Source organism: Arvicola amphibius, chromosome X, assembly GCF_903992535.2.
Source record: "Arvicola amphibius chromosome X, mArvAmp1.2, whole genome shotgun sequence".
NCBI lineage: Eukaryota > Metazoa > Chordata > Mammalia > Rodentia > Cricetidae > Arvicola > Arvicola amphibius.
The window spans coordinates 94,402,215-94,423,406 of record NC_052065.1 but is presented as its reverse complement, the minus strand read 5'-3'; the positions used below and the strand labels follow the sequence as shown (position 1 = coordinate 94,423,406).

At 42.7% G+C, this 21,192-nt stretch overlaps 2 protein-coding genes across 6 annotated transcripts in view; both read right to left on the bottom strand.

Annotated features, from left to right (window-relative positions):
• Positions 1 to 9,500: 9,500 nt before the first annotated feature.
• Positions 9,501 to 13,271, bottom strand: Bhlhb9 (basic helix-loop-helix family member b9). Its single transcript, XM_038317305.2, has 3 exons — positions 13,174 to 13,271; positions 12,127 to 12,205; positions 9,501 to 11,805 (listed from the first exon to the last, which is right to left on the bottom strand). The coding sequence occupies exon 3, from the start codon at positions 11,520 to 11,522 to the stop codon at positions 9,915 to 9,917; it is 1,608 nt and encodes a 535-aa protein (XP_038173233.1). The 5' UTR covers positions 11,523 to 11,805; positions 12,127 to 12,205; positions 13,174 to 13,271; the 3' UTR covers positions 9,501 to 9,914.
• A 1,160-nt stretch (positions 13,272 to 14,431) lies between these two features.
• Gprasp2 (G protein-coupled receptor associated sorting protein 2) overlaps positions 14,432 to 21,192 on the bottom strand; it is a 40,588-nt gene continuing 33,827 nt past the window's right edge. For 4 of the 5 annotated variants that reach the window (XR_006020712.1, XR_006020713.1, XR_006020709.1 and 1 more), the window contains one exon: positions 14,432 to 15,038. The gene's annotated coding sequence lies outside the window, so the exon portion shown is untranslated. The remainder of the gene's footprint in view (positions 15,039 to 21,192) is intronic. The other variant, XR_006020710.1, reaches the window with a different exon arrangement.

Genomic DNA, 21,192 nt, shown 5'->3' with positions numbered 1-21,192 from the left:
CAAACCTGAGCCCTCCTCAACTATGGAATTCTGTTGTGTTTATAGTACTAGGAATGAATTCTCTCCCGTGGAGCAGGTCTCAAATTCAATCAGAGACCAGTTGGTTAATGTCTTTGTGGCTGTGTCACTATTGTGTTCGTGGGCACATTCTTTCCTGCAGGTTGGCATTGAAGTTTCTGTGGCTCACAGCGGATTAAGTCCATTGGTGCTTTTGCTCCTAGTGGCCTGAACAGAGCCTTCTGTCACTATGAAAGCTAACCAGCAGGGAGGACATTTCCAGGCAGTTCCAGCTGGATTTCTCTGTCTTGCCACGGAGGTGTACGATGTCTTTAGCTATAGGGTCTTATCAGCTTGTTCTGGTTGGCAACCAAGAGAAAACATAGAAAGCCGAAATTGTTTTGGGAGCCTGTGGGGCCTTCCTCAGCAGCAGCTCAGAAGCAAGTATCCCACACCCAGTACTGGGAGTTTTGTTTGATAAACTTGGAGTTTAGGAACCATGCAGCCATGTAGGATATCACTTTTTTGTTTTCTAATATAAATATTTAAATTTTGTTTTTATTTTTTTATCGAGTCTTTGGGAATTACACACCATGCACCCAGGCCACACTCATTTCCCAGGCCTTTCATATCCACCCCCGGCCCTTGGAACCTCTCCCACCAAAAAGATGAATTGAAAATTTTTATTTTAATGTTCATTTTGTGTTATCTATATACTCACTGGAACATGGTCAAATTCTCAGTGGCCTGCTCCTTAAATAGAGCTGAATTCTTCCCCTCCGAAGCCACCTCCAGAAGCCATCCATTGAGAGAGCTAAATTCAGCAACATCATCACACTTTTTAAGAATTCTTCTCAATGGCTTCCTGTCTGGGCCATTATTTTTCCTTTGGGGGAGGGTTGGGGAGGTTAGGCATTGTCACAGAAGCCTGCCATGTCCGTCTTTCTCAACTATGTACCTGCAATCATCAGTATCACTGCAAAAGTGGCTTCCTTGCTCTTTATAGTCAGCGGGAGCAAGTTTTCTGGTGACAGTCCAGAGCATGAACATGGTTCCCTGACTATAGTACAACCACTGACCCAGCTAAGATCCTCGGGGACAGCCCAGACCACGGACACCAACATAGCCCCAGGTGGCAGTGCAGGCCATCCACATCAATACGACCCATGGGGACAGCACAACCTATGGATATCAACATGGCTTCAGGTGGCAATGTGGGCCATGAACATCGACACAGACCCTGGGTGCAGCAGGACCTCAGCCCCAGAAATGGCCCTTGAGCAGCAGCACGTATCTGGATATCACCTCACCGTGGGCTCAGATGGCAGTGTAGGCCATTCAGAGCAGCCTTGTCCTCACTGCTATCGCGTCTCTGGTTCTGCCGCTCTCTCCAAGGCTTGCACCACTCCACTTCTCTGTCTCTCCCTTCCCATGACCACATGCTCGCCTGTGCTGCCAGGCGATGGGCAGGCAGGTCCTGGGTGTCTTCCACCCACTGGCACCACCTCTCTGTTTGCTATTTTTTGTTTATTAAATTTGTTCTTTGACAATCTCATATACATGTACAATACATTCTTATCTCTTAATCCTAATGACGAAAGTCTGGGGATTGTATTACCTTTTACTAATATAAAAATCCCTGCACAATGATTACAAGACAGAATGAGAAATCCGGGCTGCGTCACCAGCTGCTTTGCTGTTCTTGCTGGGGAACCAGCTCTCCATTGCTGCTTGGCAACCTTGATCCCAAGACAATAGGGCAGCTCCAACCTTGGCTTGCTGCCAGCTCATTCATCATCCAGGAGAGTGCATGATCCCTTGCCCTGGTTCTTCTTGGGTCACATATCCCCAGAGAAGATCATGCTGTTGGGCCAAGCTGCCCAATACAATTGGCTGTCAGACTGAATTCCCATAAAACGCCAACTCTCTCTTATCTCCCTCTCAGCTCTGGCAACATCCCCCTTCCTATATCCTTTTTCCACATTCATGTCCTTTGGTTTTGTTTTGTGACCCCCTGAGCCCATGGTCATACAACTGGCCCTAGTTCAACTCATTGGTTAACAAGATACACTTTTCTCTTTTATTCAATTAATGAATTTTATTCTTTGACAATTTTTAGTTTTTCCCTCCCTACCACCACTTGTATTTTCCCATCCATGTGAGCCCTTTTCTTCTTTATAAATATCTTTCCCACATTCATAACTTTTCTTTGATGCCCCCACAGATTTTACTGAAACCATCTGCGTGATCATGGATTTGGAATCATCCAGTAGAGTCTAGTAGCCTCATCTGTGGGTACACAACTGTATATTGTTCCTCTTCCTCTCCCAGATCTGTGGGGCCCCATGCGCGCCCACCTCATCCATGTAGGTGGGCCTGACTTGTGAGGGTCTAGTGCCAACAGACACAGCTGCTGAGAGATCATGATTGCCATGTCGGTGTCAGATGGAGAAGGAGGCATTTCTTGGGCCTCTTCCCGTCATTCATGTTCAGCATCTTGTGTAGCAATGGGTTTTGGGAACAGTGGTGATTGTTCACTGAAAAGGGGTTTCTTTGATCTGGGATGTGAGTGGCCTCTGCCCATGGAAATGAATATACATATTTAGAAAGAAGACTGATGCTTTTAATTTTAGCTGAGCTAAAATTAAGTAGTCCCGCAGAGCCTGAGACCTCCCTGGTGACAAATTTTAGACTATATGAATAGTACCAGGCATGGATTTCCTCTTGTGAAGCAGGCCTCACATCTAATCAGGGAGCAGGTGATTACCCCCTAATAATCATGACTCCATTGTACCAGTGAGCCACCTCTTACCTGGAAGGTCGGCATTGTAACTCAGAGAGTTCATCAGTGGCTAAGACCACTGATTCTTTTACTTTTTCAAAGACTGCATAGCCCTAGTACTATGACAACTAGAGAGGAAGCTCTATCCCAGTTCCAGCTTTGTTTTTCTGTGTCTTGCATTCAAGATGTGGTGTCTTCAGCAATAGAAACTTACCACCTTGTTCTGGTGGGTAGCCAAGAGCAACTAACCTTTATCATCTTGGAAGATGAAAGCTGCCCGTTCTTTCTCATATATGGATCCTAGCTTCAAATCTTTAGAATCGTGTGTTTAACGTGGAGTATCTGTAAAGGCCAGATACTTTCTTGTTATAAGGGGACTACTGCATGCAGTGATCCACAGCTAAGCACTGGGCTGAGCTGTTAGAGCTTAGTTGAAGAGAGGGAGAAGGGACCATATGAGCAAGGGGGCTAGGGACAAGATCATGATGGGGAAAACCACAGAGATTACCCTACCTAGTGGGAGCTCTGGGACTCTGAACTGACATCTGGGGATCCTACATGGAACCTAACTAAGGCCTCTGAATGCGGATGACAGTTATGTGGCTTGATCTGTTGGGAGGGCCCCTGGTAGTGGGGCAAGGACTTATCCTGGTTGCATGAACTGGCTTTTTGGAGCCAATTCCCTATGGTGGGATACGTTTCTCAGCCTTGATACAGCAGAGAGGGCCGTGGTACTACCTCAACTTGGTATGCCAGATTTTGTTGATTCCCCAAGGGAGGCCTTACGCCCTCTGAGGAGTAGATGGGGGGTAGGATGGTAAGAGGTAAGGGGTCGGGAGAAGGGGAAAGAGTTGGAACTGGGGTTTATATGTAAAATGAAAAAAATTAAGAAAAAGAAAGGGACTACTGAGCCTAGAGAGACCTTAAGGGAGAGGAATATCAGAACATAAGTGACATACATGGTAGTGAGAGGGAATACCGAGGGTGGAAATGCTTAAGCCAGGATGTGGGCAAAGGAATAGGAGAGGCATTTGGGAGGGTTAACCTAATTAAAGTTTATGAAAAACACATATGGAAATGTACTACTCTGTAAACTAATTTCAAGTGAAGACTGAACACAGCTTCAGAGATCAAAGAACTGATCTGGCACTCACATCCAGTCCTTCTTGGCATTCTTTTGATTAATATCTGTTTACAAAACATTAACATCAGAGAAGGTTGCTCTGTCTGTGATATATCAAGATTAAAAACAAGGCTACTCTGTAATCATTTATGAACAGGCAAAACATTGTTCCAATCACAAATATGACAAAGTTTTCCATTCTAACTAATAGCAGTAATGCTTGCTTATCAACTTTAGTCTTTCCTGCTTCTAAAACAAAATTTATTTAGATACTAAGTTGGAGAATTACTCACGTTTCCTCACACCATTTGGTCTACCACAAAACCTCACTTCCTTAAAACCTTCTCTAAGTCACTTCATATATTCCCAAACCTAAAAACGGGTCACTTTAAAAAGCATCATATTTAAGTCTCCATGATGCCTGCTATTCCTGCACGCTTGTTCAGACACAGGCATGCTCCTGGGGTTCTGCAGCCCCAAAGAACTGCCCTCGTGAGCTTTAGCAAAACAGTTCTACTTTATAAAGAATTCGTCTTACACGAATACTTTAAAATGGAAAGATGTGAACAAGGATGCTGTGTGCTCAATTTTCACAGAAAAATCCCATAAATGTTTATCACCAAGTGACTGATTAAATAGCATGTGATACGAACTATATGAAAAAGTATCTGTAGCTGCTAAAAAGCATTTTGTATAAAAACTGCAAAATACTGATAAAAGAAATTAAACCTAAGGAATCAGATAGCAATATTCTGTTCACGGGCCAGCACATTTACTGTTCTTAGATGTCAATTCCTGTCAAATTTACTACTGATTCCAAACTATACCAACTGAATCACACACATCAATTGAAACTTCCGCATAAATTGCCGAGATGAGTCTAAAATCCATATGGGAAGGCAAGAGTAAGACTGAAACAACTTTGGAAAAGAGCACTAGAAGAATTCCCTTGCTTGATCTCATGATATTGTCAAGCTACAGTAACTGCAGGCTGGGGAAATGAATCAGTGGTTACAGTACTCACTGCTCAAGTATGAGGATCAGGTTTCGGAGCCTCAGAACCCACTTACATGCCAGCAAGGCATAGCACCCACCTGTAATTTCAGTCTTGGAAGGTGGAGGTTAGGATCCCCAGAGCAAGCTTGCTACCAAGACTAGCCCTACCAGCAAATTCTGCCATATTGAAGAGACCATGACTCAGTGAATAATGTGGAAGAGCAATTGAGGATGAATCTCAACACCTACTTTGAGCCCGCTCATGCATGCACACCACTGTACATGCACACTGCCCCCAATGCCCGCACATAAACAAACTTACATATACAATCTTACATGCATATCACATGCACATAATACAACAATGGAAAAAATAAAATAAAGAACAAAAAGCTACAGTAATTATAAGACATTGTAACACTGAGATTATGATATACAAGTGGATCAATGGAAGATGGTAGAAATAAACCCATATATATATATATATATGGTTCATAAATAGACACACACACATATATATATATATAATATATATATGGACAACTGCTCTTTCGGTTACACATTAAATTTATACAGTAACCATATGTGGGTATTAGTATTCAAAAGTTATCCCTTTTTATTTTTTAGAACTTACAAAAAGGAGATTCTTAAATGAAATATGAGACAACTGATTTTTGACAAATACATAAAGGCAGCCACATGGAGAAAGAACAACCTTGTCAACACATAATAATGGAACTTCTGGATGCTGTCCCAACCAAAAAAAAATTTTACTTGCACATGTAACTTGCACTGTACTATAAACATTCAAATTACATCAGTTGTTAAACCTAAAACTATAGGTTTTAGTTGGGTGGTGGGTGGTGAAGGAGCACACCTTTAATCCCAGCAATCAGCAGACAGAGACAGGCGGATTTCTGTGAGTTCAAGGCCAGCCTGGTCTACAAGAACTAGTTCCAGGACAGGCTCCAAAGCTACAGAGAAACCCTGTCTGGAAAAATCTAAACATATAAATAAAATAAAACTTTTTTGATTTAGTTAGACAAAAATTTATTATATATACAGCAAATCCCAAGTCGTAAAATCATTACTAATAAAATATTTATTATTAAAGTATTATTAATAAACCTAAAAAAAATCCATGCAGGTAGGAGGGAGACTTGTTGAGAAACAGTGCTCCAGTGGGTGAGGGAGGCGCATGAAAGAAGAGAGTGGGGTCAGAAAATGACTACAACTTAGTACAAAAATGCAAGAAAGTGTCAAATAACAAAGAAATACTGCTTATCAAAACTTCTGTAAGAGAATAGACTTAGCACAGCCTATGTAAAAATATTTCCAATACATTTCTCTAGCAACATACTGGTATTCATTATATTTTACAAAAACAAACCTAGAACCTCTTGCAAAACTGGGTGTACTGGCCCATGCTTGTAAGGCCACTTGGGAGCTGAAGCAGGAGGATTGCTGCAAGTTTGAAGTTAGTCTAGACTCTGGTACCTTTTAACACTAACAAGTGATGGGGTAGCTGACCAATCCCTTGTCTGAGGGGCTCCTGGGCAAAAATACCTTTAAAAAAAGATCTGTGTTTGGGTAAGCTCCTCCCTCTTGGTTCCCTGCTCTTCGCTGGAACCCTGGCTCTGTAAGTTTGCCCCACTTCCTTCCTTTATTAAAGCTGATTATTTCGGACAAGGCTAGTTTGGTTATTTCCCATTGCTGGCACAAGTTTTTAAACTATGGTTTTAAAAAGACACAAGATTTACAAATACTTAACTGAAGAAACACGGATGGCAAATATACATGAGAAATACCCAGCATCTTTAATTATTAGGCAAATGCAACTTACAACTACTATGAGGTATGGGAAAATTAAATGACTGGCCATAAGAAGTATCGGCAAGGGTGGAGAGGACTAACCTTTACATACTGTTTTTGCAGTATAAACTGATACCACTCTGGGGAAAGGAAAAGTTAAAACACACTGTATAACCCAATGCCCATTACCATGTCTTAAATCCAGATCTAATATAAGTATATATCCAAAGAAACACTTGCACATCAATCTGATAGCAGCTTTATTTTCTGTAACTCAACTCTGAACCCAATGCCAATTGACAGCTGGATGAATAAACCAACTATGGTAGAAACAGTGGACTATTACTTGATGTTAAAATCTGATGAACTACTAAGACACGCAACATGGATGAAACTGAAATAATTAAATTACATTGAGTGACAATAAGCCAATATCCCTCCCATGAGTAAATGTTCCGTGATTTCTTTTTATAGAGAATTAAGACTGTGTTGCTAGAAAGCAAGTCAGTAGTTCCCTCAGGATACGAATAAAGCATTACAATGAGGCATCTTGGTGGTGGTTATGGTTCAATATATGTCAAAATGTATCAAATGGTACACTTTATGATGGTATTTGAAGTCTGAACCAAGATTTCCTACAAGTACAGGGAACAATTGGCTAATGTGAAAGTTTATTTGCTTTTGAGCAAAGATTTGGATGGCTTGAGAAACAGGGTGAGTTATACATGGCTTGCATTTCTATGTCTGACAGAACTTTTATAGTATCATGTAGGAAAGTGATTCAAGGCTGGGTCATGAAAATTATGCACTTTAAATATTGTTTAATGTATGTGAATTAAATTTCAATAAAGTTATCAGAAAAGCATGTCATAGATTTATATACTAATTTGTGAAACTGATCAGTGGAAAAGGCAAGTTGAATACTATACTCCAGTTTTTGAAATGAATAAATTTGTACACTATGTAAAAATATAAATGAAGAACACACTTTATATTGAAAAGAAAGAAAAAATGATTTAATTATTGTGTAGGATATTAACATGAAAAAATGTTCATAATATGGTTGTATGGCAAGAAGTTACAAATAGTACTTAAAGTATGATTTATTTCTTGCCTGAAAATTTCCAAGCAAGTAACTTGATGATCCCACACATAAGACTTTTCCTCTATTGTCTCAGACTAGGGTTTGCAATTCTTACTGTGAGGGCTAGAGAAACCAAGCCCGAGTCACAAAGTGCTGAGAAGCTTTCTGGCAAATAGACTTCTAGAAAATACTACCTCAAAGATGAAACAGCAACCTCTCTCTTTGCTTCCTCTCCTATATTACTAAAGTTGCAGTTCTGGGTATAAATCTCTCTAAATTCCTCAATTTTAGGAAGCTGAAATACAGAAAATGGGCATGCCTATCAGAAATTTCTAACCCTTTGTGTAAAAGATAAAGAAATCACAACTCATTTAAAATTATGGCCATGACTTTGCAAGGAAAATAAAAGTAATTTGCTTTCTTAATGCATGCCATGAAACAGTGTATGTAAGTGGTTGTGAACCTGTGGATTATGACCCCTCTGGGAACTGAATAGCCCTTTCACAGGGGTTGCATATCAGATATTTACAGTACGATTTATAACAGTAGCAAAATAAGTTGTGAAGTGGCAACCAAATAATTTTATGGTTGGGGGTCACCACAACATGAGAAACTGTTTTAAAGCATCACAGCATTAGGAGAATGCGAAGTACTGGTGTATAGAATGATTCTGGCTCTTTGAAAAAAAGTACACACAGAAAGACAGGATCAAGCTTCACTTTCTTTACAACCCCTACATCTACCTCTTATTTACACAACCAAGTTTTGGCTATCAATTTCCCACATACTGCCTGGTACATATATCCATCTCAGGTTTTCCTCCTGACATCTAGCCAAGTATGGTCAAATGCCTAGTGGACATGCACTTGGAAAAAGCTAAAACCTGTTAACCTGGTAGGAAACATTATTCATCACAAAAATCAAACTACTCCCAAACCCAAGCTTGTCTCTGTGCTGTGAGGCGCTCACTTAAGAAGTGGAATGAGTGTTAAGGTAGTGTATATAGTGAGATGGGTGAGAAAATCACCTGTGCCACCTGCTAGCTGGGAGGAGCTCGGAAAAAGGATTGATTGGTTACAATTCTGACCAGGGAGTGTTTAGGATGAGATTAACAAATGTGTGAGTTAACTGACAGTATCGCCAAAAAGGGAATAAACTTATAAACTATTGGGGGCTGGAGAGATGGCTCAGAGGTTAAGAGCACTGCCTGCTCTTCCAAAGGTCCTGAGTTCAATTCCCAGCAACCACATGGTGGCTCACAACCATCTGTAACGGGGTCTGGTGCCCTCTTCTAGCCAGAAGGCATACATACAGACAGAATATTGTATACATAATAAATAAATATTTAAAAAAACTTGTAAACTATTATGTCAATCTAAGCATCTGCCAAGAGTAGGCAACTTCCTTTTCATGCCTGCCTCCTTTTGCTTTGAGATGACTGACATAGATGAAATAGTCTAAGAATCTGAATTTTAAATATACTCTAGATTTTGTATAATGCTGAGCCATACTGTGTTCTGTAATGAGTGTCTGCCATAGTTGGAATAAGGGGGAATAGAAATCCCTCTTATATTTAATAGCCTATATTAACCTGTTTCTTTTTCGTATCAGAAGGACACATTTGGAAATAGGTGTGTGTATACACATACACACACACACACATGTATATATATGTATATATCATGTATACAAGCACACAATGTAGGTACCATCAAGTATCTTTATTTTCAGACGCCTTATTTCTATAACTAGATTACAAGACCAGTAGTTTCTTTTCTGCTATCTGGAGCCACAAATAGATCTAAGCAGACATCAATCATCAAGACACTGTACTTCTGACAGCTGGATCACAATTGCCTTAAGTAAAATGTTAAAAATTTGCTAATCTAGGTAAGATAGAAATCAACAAACCTGCTTATCTTACTATTTAACATTCATTTGATACGCCAAAAATGTTTTAGATTTCGGCTAGAACCTGCCGCAGGTAATAATTTGAAAAAAGATGTTAAGACAAAATGTGTAAGCAATTATCACCAAAATAGTTTGCAAAACTCTTTGGGAATGTTTAGCCAATAAGAATTTGGACACTGTTCAGTGTTCTCTTTGGTTTCTGGGTCATTTTACATTCTTTCAATAATGCATTTAACTTCACGGAATATGGCAGTAAGAGTATTGTAACTCATGTGATCGACTACTACAATTGAGCCCTTTCTAATATGCTCCTTTATGTTAATAAAGATGGCCACAGCACTAACAAGATTTGCTTTCGCCTCTTTTTGGTTAAAGATGAGTTTTAATGCTGCTAATGCCTTCATATTGATCATATCTCTGGCTGCCTTTGGATTTTCAGACATATTCAAGAATACTTTCAAAACAAGATTTCTAGTCTTACGATTTCCCTGGGACAGCAAATGGAAAAGCTCTGAAAAGTAACTCACGACAATGTAGTGATGGACAGATTCGGTAGTCAGCTGCCCTATTATCTTTAATCCAGACTGCTGACCGGGTGAGTTCAAGGGGAAAGACATAGTTTCTTTACACATATGCTTAACATGATATTCGACTTTGTGTTGTCTTTCATTCCCAGAAGAATTCAGAGTAATAACAGTGTTTTTTCTACTGTCAGGGGAAGAAAAACTGAGCAAGCTTTCAATAAGTGTCACCACACCCACTTCATTAATGAATTCCCGGGCAAATGGATGAACTTTATGTATGCCCATTGCTATCTGTGCTATTTTATGAATGAGGGGATCAGTAGTTGACTTGAGTATGTTAACAAGCTTTTCAAATTCTGGAGAATCTAAATAGCACTCCATTTTGCAAGCGCAAGCAAAGGGCTTGATGCCATTAGTTTCTCTGATCTTGATTTGCTGTCTAATTTCATCTAAGGTCTGGATGCAAGGATCAGAACCAAATGGATATTCAGGTATAGGCTGTAGACTTGATCGAGTATTCTTAGTGCAGGCTGTTGTTGAAGTTTCTTCTTCATTTGAGGCCAGAACAATATATGATGAGGGCCTTGCCTCAGAAGAGTCCTTAGATCTAAAACCTAACACTGCCGGAATTACAGCAGGAGCTTTAGGCCAAATGGTAACCTCAGACCAGTCCTTCGGCCTATTCTTTTCATTAATTTCATCCACTGGTTGAGGTTTAACTATTCTGAACACAGGTTTAGGATCAGGATCAAAACCAGTGTCATCTCCTTCCCAAAACCAGCTCCCAATAACATTCTCCTCCTCCTCCTCCTCTGGCCCTGACTTAGACTTGTGGCTGGTCCTAGGTGCAGGCTCTGACTCATCTGGACGGCCCTGAGGAACAGTATTAGTTTTATTTTCACACTTAGCAACCGAATTATTACTAAGCTCTTCTCCCTTCCAGAACAAGGAACTGAGACCAGAATCTTCCCCAGCCCAGAACCAGTTATCACTACTAGCCTTCTCTTTCCGTGTAGATCTAGCAGCCTTGTTCTCAGCCTTATGGCTGAAATCGGACCAGCCTTTTCCTAGGCCCTTAGCCCCTTCTCTCATCTCAGTCTTGCTCTTAGACCCAGCCTTCATCTCCGCCACTGCATCTGCTTTGGCTCCTCCCTTAGCTTTTCCTTTGTCCCGGTTTTTGCCTGAAGCTCTGCCTGCATTACTAGCCTCCCTCTCTGCTATAGCTTTGGCTTGTGCACTTGCTTTTTTTTCTAATTTAGCCTGCGCTCTAGCCTTATTCTTTGAGCCAGTCATGATTGAAGCACAGCTATAGACACCTGTCCAGTTTTTACCTTAAGTTCTCTGCTTGGTCCAGGCTACTATCTTTATCCTTTTTAACTTGGTCAGAGAGGAACTTAGCAGAGTCAAAGACAACTGTCAGTTCAGTAGTTACAAAATTCCCTTTTTTGACATACAGCCTCTATCAATAACAGGGACAGAGTAAAGACACTCGGGTTAGGGGGAAGATGATGATTTCCAAAGGCAGACCCGTTGAAAGCAATCTTCCGCCAATCCAAGGCTACCACTGGAGAGACACCTATGGTGGGAAAAAGAAATAGACTTTTGAGTGTCCTCCAACTTTGGTTCTTTATACAGATCGCTGCACAGAGGACATGAATGGAGATTTGAACTGTGTGGCAGGAGATGTGGATTAGTAGAAAACTCTGCTATCTCATTGTATTTCTTGCATAGTTGCATCCAGCCCAAGTACTACCATTCTTCTGTCTCCATCAAACACAGCAGTGAGAGTATGTAAGACTGGTCAGAGAGGAAAGGCTAAAGAGCACAGACCCCTGTGGTCCCATACTGGTGCATACTATCAGGAATTTCTACGTCTTCAGAAAGGCCTCACACCAACCTGCCCTGATATGATGTGATGTTCCCTTCTTCCTCACTTCCACAGTTGCAAAGCTGTCCAACTGACTTCACAGGCAGATCTATGGAGAAAAATACATGTGTGATTAGAATTCTGAGTATCCGACAGACTGACCTAAACTGTATCTCCAGGTACTGTAACACTCCCCCATACCCTGTTCTCTCTTATGGATTCTCTCCCCATTTTCTGACCCAGTATCTACTAAATACCTATTGATCCAAGCTTGGCTCACTGTCCTCCCACTTAGTAATGAATGAGGGCAGCAGCATTTGGAAAGTTAGAACACAATGGGTCCAAGGTAAGATCTTGCCAATAGCCACCTTTACCACCGACTGACAAGTGTGCTTCATGCTCACATTCATACTCACCTCAAAACCTAAGGAAGCTTTGTTCTCTCTCTTAACTTCTAAGTGAACAGCTACCCACAAGTCTCCATAGCAGTGATTCTCAACCTTCCTAATGCTGCGACCCTTTAATACAGTTCATGTTGTGGTGACCCCAACCATAATATTATTTCATTGCTTCTTCATAGCCATAATTTTGCTACTGTTATGAATCCTAATGTAAGTCTCTGATCTGCAGGATATTTGATATGTGACCCCTGTGGAAAGGGTCATTCAACCCCCAAAGGGTTTTCAGAAAAGAGACTTATAGATAAAAAGGCAACATCAGAAACAACCAAATATTGCTAATGAGATTGAAAAGACAGAACACCCCTGACAAGGTTTATAGTACATGCTTTTGTATGCCCAAGGTTGCCAATGTCTCCTCCATGTCAGCCCTGGCCCAATTATTCCCCAGGTGTGCTCAAGACCTGCGACCTTCCTGAATATACATCTCCTAACCCTGACATCAGGGATTTTCGCATTCAGGGACCGAATTTCTTTCCTGAAGGAAAATACAAGGTATAGAAAGAGAGAGTAGAATATATGCAGTCGTATTTGGGAAGAAGGCAGGGAGGCTAATGAGTCCAATAATTTCAGGACCATATTTGAAATACCAGCCTCCCCACATATGACTAGATCTTACCTCATGTGCTACCAATGCCAGACTCATCACAAAGCAGGATCCTCGGGAGATGTTATCCTTTCCACCAAAGAGTCCTCTAGCCGGAAAAGAGTCAACCTATAGAAACCAAAAGATAGCGATAAAAATATACAAAAAAGTATAATGACCATGGTATGAAATGATTTGGGGCAGAATTCCAGAACCCAAGTTCAAACACCCACTTTTAGAAAGTCAGAAACCCAGTGAATGAACTCTATCAACTCTCATGTGTGACCAGAGGCCCACCTTCAGAAACAGCACATTTTCTCGGATACTGCTTCTATACAAAAAATATGAGGGACTAGGAAAAGTAGCTGAAGATGATATACGGGGCCCCATAAACAGATAGTTAAATCCTATTGTGATTTCAAATATTTTAAATTAAACACCCATATTCACAAAAACTTTTCCTTTAACTCCCATTCAAACATATCAAAAATGGTCAAAGTAAAACAGAATGTTGAGAAAATGGATCCTGAATATAAGATAGGATAATATCATAACATTTATATAGCCAGAAGTTCTGCAATGTGACCAATTCCTTATTATGAACACTTGCTTACAATAAATTAAGCCCAAGATTCTACATATAGAAGGGAATGAAACAATCACTCCTGTACTGAAGGCAGATGAACATTTCATTCTTATGTTCTGCTGCCTTCATTATCGCCACTCTAATTATATTTCCCCTTCCCCAGAATGCACCACTCCTACTACTCAGACAGGAGACTTTGTCACCAAGCAGGAGCCTGTGGGAAGTGACAGCACCCACGATGCAGGACACAAGGGCCTCTTTCTGGGATAAGGCCCAAGTAGCAAGGCAATTCAACACCCAGAGCTAAGCTATCCCCAGAGTTGGACACCTGCCCCCAACCCAAGGGCAGTGACCTCCAAGGGGCACCACACTCCCCACCTCTCGAGCCCGCCGCCATTTCTCCCACAGGCGCCTCCCCCACAACCCTCCCAGGGCCCAGACACCAAAAAGGGTGGGGAAAAGCCTGCTGCCTGGTCATCTGCTCCACAGGCCAGCAGACCATCACAGCCAGCCGCTCCAGCCGCCTCCTTGATCCTCAGCCCGAGCGGGGTTCCCGCTTCCTCCTCCCGCCTAGGATCTCCGGGAACCGCGCACCACTCCGGGGAGCCCCCGCGACCCGCTCGCCCCCACTGCACTGTCAGGGCCGGGCGATGGTCCGCAGAGCGCGGCCGCCCCGAGCCCTCGACACACCCCCACTTGCCTGGCCAGGCGCACGGCCCAGGTCTGCGGGCTCCCCCGCGTCCCCCGTCTGCTCTTGGCTGTGCTCCGTCCTCCGCAGCTCCTCTCTCTGAGCTCTGGGCGCTTTGCCGCTTTGAGCGCGAGTGGAATGGCAGAGACGCGTCCCGCCTCCAAGCCTCTGCAGCAAACGGGCAGGGGCTGTTGCGCAGGATGCGGCAGGCACAGCTCGCCTCGAGGGTGTCGGGAAGGGGGCGGAGGGATACGGCGCACCGGCTCGACGCCCCCTCTCGGGCCCACCGTAGTTCCGACTCCGAGAGGGCGGGGCCGCACGCAGCCCCGCACCCCTGGGGAGGGGGTGGGTCACACAGTGAGCTCCTGCAGCCCCCTGCTCACCCTAACCAGAGACCACCACCACTTTTCTGGTGCCACTCCAGGGTGGGGGATGCCCGAGAGCTAGGGTCTATGAGGGCTTTGGAGTTGGGGGCTATAGGAAGGGATGTCTGTAGTTGGGGAGCAAGAGGGAGCTGCGGAGGGATACTGAGTGCTCCTGCACTCCAACAGGGAGCTGGACAGTTCCTGTCCCTCCCAGCACTCCACTTCTGCTGTGCTTCAGTTCCCCCTCCTTTTCAGAAGCCTGTGGAAAGGGAGGAGGACTTATAGTACAGCAGCTGGAGAGGGGTCAGGTAGCCTAGCAACAGACTGAAGAGAGGGCTCTTGGTGCCTCTTCCTTGTTTTTCTCTCAATGCTTTATGGAGTTCCTGGGGGGTGGGGAACGGAGATGTGAGCACCTTTTACAGGCCTCGCCACTGCCCCAAGCTAAAGCATACTTCTGTCCCTGGGAAACCAACCAGGTGTCTGAGCCAAAAGTCATTTTACTTGTTTTTTCTTACTTGGAATAAACAAAACTTATTTGGTCAACATATGACTAAAAATCTGGGGATTGGTGGGAGTGATTAGGTGATAGGTTAATCCAAACTAAGGATGTATAAAGAAGACTTTTAAGGAAAACTACCATTACGCAAGCAAATTTTAAAATATAACTTAAAAACAAAAGAGTTTTACCAGATGTGCCCTGTATGGGTAGACACTGCTTCTGTTCTCAGAAGAATGAGTTATTAAATGAAATTCCCAGTGCCAAGCACTATGTGTTATTGATCAAAGAGACGCCAGAGCAGCATTTCTCAACCTGTGGGTCAAAGGACTCTTTCACAGGCATTATATATCTGATATCCTGAATATTAGATATTTACATTATAATTCATAACAATAGCAAAATTACAGTTATGAAGTAGCAATAAAATAATTTTATGGTTGGGAGTCACCACAGCATGAGGAACTGTATTAAAGGGCCACAGCATTAGGAAGGTTGAGAAACACTGCCCCAGAGGCACCTAAAACAACATAAGCAATTGCTGTGTTCTTCGTTGCACACCGTAACTAGCTATTAAAACTCCATTCCTAAACCAGACAGTGGTGGCACACGCCTCTAATCCCAGCACTCAAGGCAGAGGCAGGGGGATCTCTGAGTTTGAGGCCAGTCTGGTCTACAGAGTGAGTTCCAGGACAGCCAGGACTGTTATAGAGAGAAACCCTGTCTCGAAAAAAAATGTTTTATTTTTGTATTTCAAAAGAATCCAACATGTGATGTTTTTCTTTAAGGCGGTGATTGTGAAAGTTGAGCTTTCTTTATATTCCATTAGCAATGACTATAATAGGAATTAGACATGACTAGTCCCTGATACATTTGTCACACTGACCTAATCAGATAAATTGATCTTAAACTGACCAGGAAACTCTCTCTCTGTTAGATGGATTTCAGAGTGTTAGAAGATGCTATGCAGGCTGCTGAGGGAAAAAAAGACATTAATGGTCATATCCAGTGCTGAACCCTACATGCTACAATACTGCAGGCAATACTACCAGGCAAGGTACAATAGTGGCAGGACAGTTAGTTATAGGGCTAACTGATTGATTTCTGATTGCATTCATGGTTTACTCCACAGGAGGGATTTCTTGCTCGGTACTGTGAACCTAATGAAAATCCATGTCAAGGAGGTCACAGATTCTAGGACAGAACTTGCTATTGTTATGTTAATAAATGGTTATGGAGTCAAACTGCCCTCTACATATTTATGTTTATACCCATAGATTCATGCTGTTCTAAATCTTGGTTCAGAGAAACTTCATTTGGAAATGAGCAGTGGTTAGTGCAGAGATTCATAACTGGTTAAGTGCTGAGCATAAGTGTAAGTGTATCTATATCAATCCTACCCTCAACAGAAGGCTAAGGATGCATTGTAGAAGAGGGGCCAAAAACAATGTATGAGATGGGGGAGGGAAGGAACACTGAAATGCTGTCAGTCTTCTGGATGTGACATGGACTCAAGGACACAGCACCTCTGGTTGCTGCACAATAGTTGTACATGACCAAGACTGTTAAAATTCAGTAGAAAACCAAGACTGCCCACACCATCCCCACACACTCAGGCCTAATCCTTGATGCACAGGTCACACACCCACTCTGCCTGATGAGCTTTCCAGAACCCCTTGCTCCAGTGCCATTCCCACACTCTCAGGCTTAGCTCCAACTTTGCAGCTTCTGCACTAGTATTTCCTGTTGAGTTCTCCAAGAATGAACCCCTTCCTGAGCTATCTGCTTTCCTGAGCCTAGCTGCAGCCCTACATATGGAGTTCCTGCACCTGCCTTGCCTGGTGACCTCCTCAGTACCTCGGCTGCCAGTGTCGCCCCATCCTCTCAGGCCTAGCTAGCTACAGGTATGCAGCTCCTGGACCAGCCCAGTCTCGGGTAAGCTAGAACCTGATACCACACACACACACACACACACAACCAATGAAACAAGTCCATATACCCAGGCACATCACAAAAACATGAACCATATGAAAGGCCAAGACTATACTGCTCCTCTCCTTCCCCTCTGTAAGCTACTGGTCTTAGAGAATAACCTCCAAGAAACACCAGAACACATAATTTAAAAGAACAATTATAAATGTCATCAAGAATTTAAGGAATTTAAAGAAGACATGAACAAAAGCCCCAATGAATATATAGAGTACAGGAATAAATGCTTAAATGATCTTGTCCTAAGTGCATGAGAGATCTGACCCCATCCCTCATCTGCCATATGGTGGAGAGGGCAAGGAAGAGATGCCCTCCCATCTGTGGTGGGTGGGAGAGCTGGCCCTGCCTCTCACTGGCTGCAGCCCTTGGGAGATTGGGCCCTACACCTCACCTGGACAACACAGTAGAGCTGACCCTTTTGGTAGGGGTGCAGGTGAGTTGTTCCTGAGTGTGTGAGAGCAGGAGAGCTGACTCTGCTCCCCCCTCATCTGCCATGTGGTGGCATGGGTATGGGAAAGATGTTTCCCACTCCTCACCCCTTGCCACCTGTGGCAGGCTGGAGAGCTAGCCTTTGGGACACAAGAGCCAGAGAATTGGCTCTATGCCTTACCAACTGTGGAGGCCCTGCACCTGCCTTGGTGAAACAGTAGAGCTGGCCTTGACGGGGTGGGTGGGTAAGCCCCAGGCCATGAAAGCAGGAGAACTGGCCCTGCTCCCTAATGTCTGCTACTCTGGCTGAGCTAACAGGGGGAGTGCTGAAGAGATCACCCTGGTGGTGTCAATGAGGGAAAGCTGGCAGGCTGATCAGCTACCACCCAGGCCCGGAACCAGGCCTAAGAGTTGGCCCACCCCAGCATCCACCTCATCTATAAACTGCTGGAGCATAGGAAGGGGTCTGGACCTGCAGTTCCAAAGCTTCAGGATCTCTATGACACAGAACAACAGCAGGATATCAAAGAGGAGTCTCAGTGAGGGCCCAATATGAAGGGTGTAGCAGAAGCCAGACACCTTGAAGCAGACCAATGACTCACTGCAAAAACACTTAGAGGTAAAGATGTATGGACTAAAGGGTATACTGTGTGACTCACCGTGTCATACTACAGCTTCCCTGCTGAGAATTTTTTCCTTTTCTTTTTGTATGTGAGTTAGTTTGCTTAGTTAGTTAGTTCTTTTAAATTTTATTTTATTTGGGTGGGGAGGTTGCAAGGGCAGAGGGCAGATACAAAGGAATGGGGAGATGAATGAGATCAAGATGTATTATGTGAAATTCACAAAGAATTCATAAAATAGTCAAAAAAAGAAACCACACAAGGAATGAGAAAATTGAAATGGTAATTTAAATGCTTTTCAACAAACAAAAAAACAGACAAATAAACAAACAAAACAAAATATAGGTCAAATGGACTCACAGCAGAATTCTACAAGGCTTTGGAAGAAAATCTAAAACCAATACTTCTTATGATGGAGGAGGGTCATCTGTCTATGTGTTACTTTCATTGGTTAATAAAGAAACTGCCTTGGCCCTTTAATAGGACAGAAAATTAGGTAGGTGGAGTAGACAGAACAGAACTGTGGGAGAAAGAAAGCAGAGTCAGGCAGACACCTCAGGCAGTCACCATAGCTCTCCTCTCCAAGATGGACGCAAGTTAATATCTTTCCTGGTAAGCTACCACCTCGTGGTGCTACACAGATTACTAAATATGGGTTAAAGCAAGATATGAGAATTATCCAATAAGAGGCTGAAACTAATGGGCCAAGCAGTGTTTAAATGAATACAGTTTCCATGTAATTATTCTGTGGCTAAGCTAGCTGTGCAGGAGCTAGGCAGGAACGCAGCCTGCCGCTCCTATTACATTCTTAAATTATTTAAAAAAAATTAGGAAAAGAAGGTATTTTTCAAAGTTCCATTTATAAAACCAGTATTAGTCTAATATATAATCCAGGTAAAAACACAACAACAATACTTAAATATCTTTGATGAACATGGATACAAAAATCCTCAATAAAATACTTTCAAGCTAAATAGAGGAATATATCAAAAATATCATCCACCCAATCCAGGGATATCTGTGGAAAAAGGCCTGAGCCAGGGACCTTTGCTGGAGCAGGCCTGAGTCAATGACCTCAGCCAGAGCAGGCCCAAGGCAGGGACCTCCACAGGAGCAGGTACAAAGGAGCAACCATTGAGGTAGCAAGCCCAAGTCAGAGACCTCCAAGGGAGTAGGCCTGAGCTAGAGAACTCTTGGGGACTGGGACCAAACAAGGTACCTCTGTGGGAACAGGCCTGATCCAGTGACCTCCTCCGGAGCAGGCCTGAGACAACAACCTTAGCCAAAGCAGGTCCAAGGCAGTGAACCCCACAGGAGCATGCCTAAGCCAGTGACCTCTGCCAGAGTAGACCCAAGGCAATGACCTCCACAGGAGCAGGCCTAAGCCAGTGACCTCTGCCAGAGTAGACCCAAGGCAATGACCTCCACAGGAGCAGGTACAAGGCAGCCACTGCTAAAGGAACAGGCCCAAGCCAGAGACTTCTGCAGGACTGGGAGTGAATCAGAGATCTCCACTGGAGCAGGCCCAGACCACCAACCTCTACTAGAGCAGGCCTAAGGCAGAAACCTCTGTGGGAGCAGGTCTGAAGGACCCCAGGAATTGCAGAGTGACCCCCCAGAAGCACTGAGCAACCTTTGGGAACATCAAGTGACCTCTGGGGTAACTGGAACTGTGGCCCTGACTGCACCACGAGTAGTAAACATCTGAGCTTTGGATCCACTGGCACCTGGAAGATTAATCACCAGAGACACAGCCCCAACTATCAGAGGAAAAGATGGGTAGACAAGGTAAGAACATACTTAAGAACACACTCAACACCATAGAGAGCAACATGACACCAACAAATACTACTGGCCCTACAACAGCAAGACTTGAACAACCAAATACAGATGAAGCAGAAGAAAATGACCTAAAAAATAACTTTAAGAAAATGTATGAGGCCTTAAAGAGGAAAGGAAAAATTCCCTCAAAGAAATTGAGGAAAAGACAAACAAAAAATTAAGAAATCAACAAATCCCTTAAAGAAAACCAAGAAAAGCAATCAAAAAGGAGAAAGAAACAATTCAAGACTTGAAAACTGAAATAGAGACAATAAAGAAAACACAAACTGAGGGAATTATAGAAACAGATATTATGAGAAAACAACCAGGAACCACAAATGCAAACATAAACAGCAGAATACAAGAGATGGAAGAGAGAGTCTCAAGTGTTGAAGATACAATAGAAGAAATAGACTCATTGGTCAAAGAAAATATTAAATGTAACAAAAGCTTAACACAAAATATCCAGGAAATATGGGACACCATGAAAAGACAAAACCTAATAATAGGGATAGAAGAAGGAGGTCAACTCAAAAGCACAGAAAATATATTCCACAATATCATAGAAGAAAACTTTCCCAACCTAAAGATATACATATGAAGATACAAGAAGCTTATAGAACACCAAATAGACTGCATCAAAAAGTCCCCTCGCCACATAATAATCAAAACACAAAAATACGAAATAAAGAAAGAATATTAAGAGCTGCAAAGGGAAAAATGCCAAGTAACATATAAAAGTAGGCCTATCAGTATTACACCTGACTTCTCAATGGAAACAATGAAAGGCAAAAGGTCCTGGTCAAGCATAATGCAGACATTAAGAGACCACGGATGCCAGCCCAGACTACTATACCCAGCAAAACTTTCAATCACCATAGACAGACAAAACAAGATATTCCAAGACAGAACCAGATTTAACCAATACCTAACAGGAACCAGTGATTACTGGTCATTAATATCCCTCAGTATAAATGGACTCGACTCACCTATAAAAAGACACAGACTAACAGATTGGCTACGAAAACAGAATCCATCTTTCTGCTGCATACAAGAAA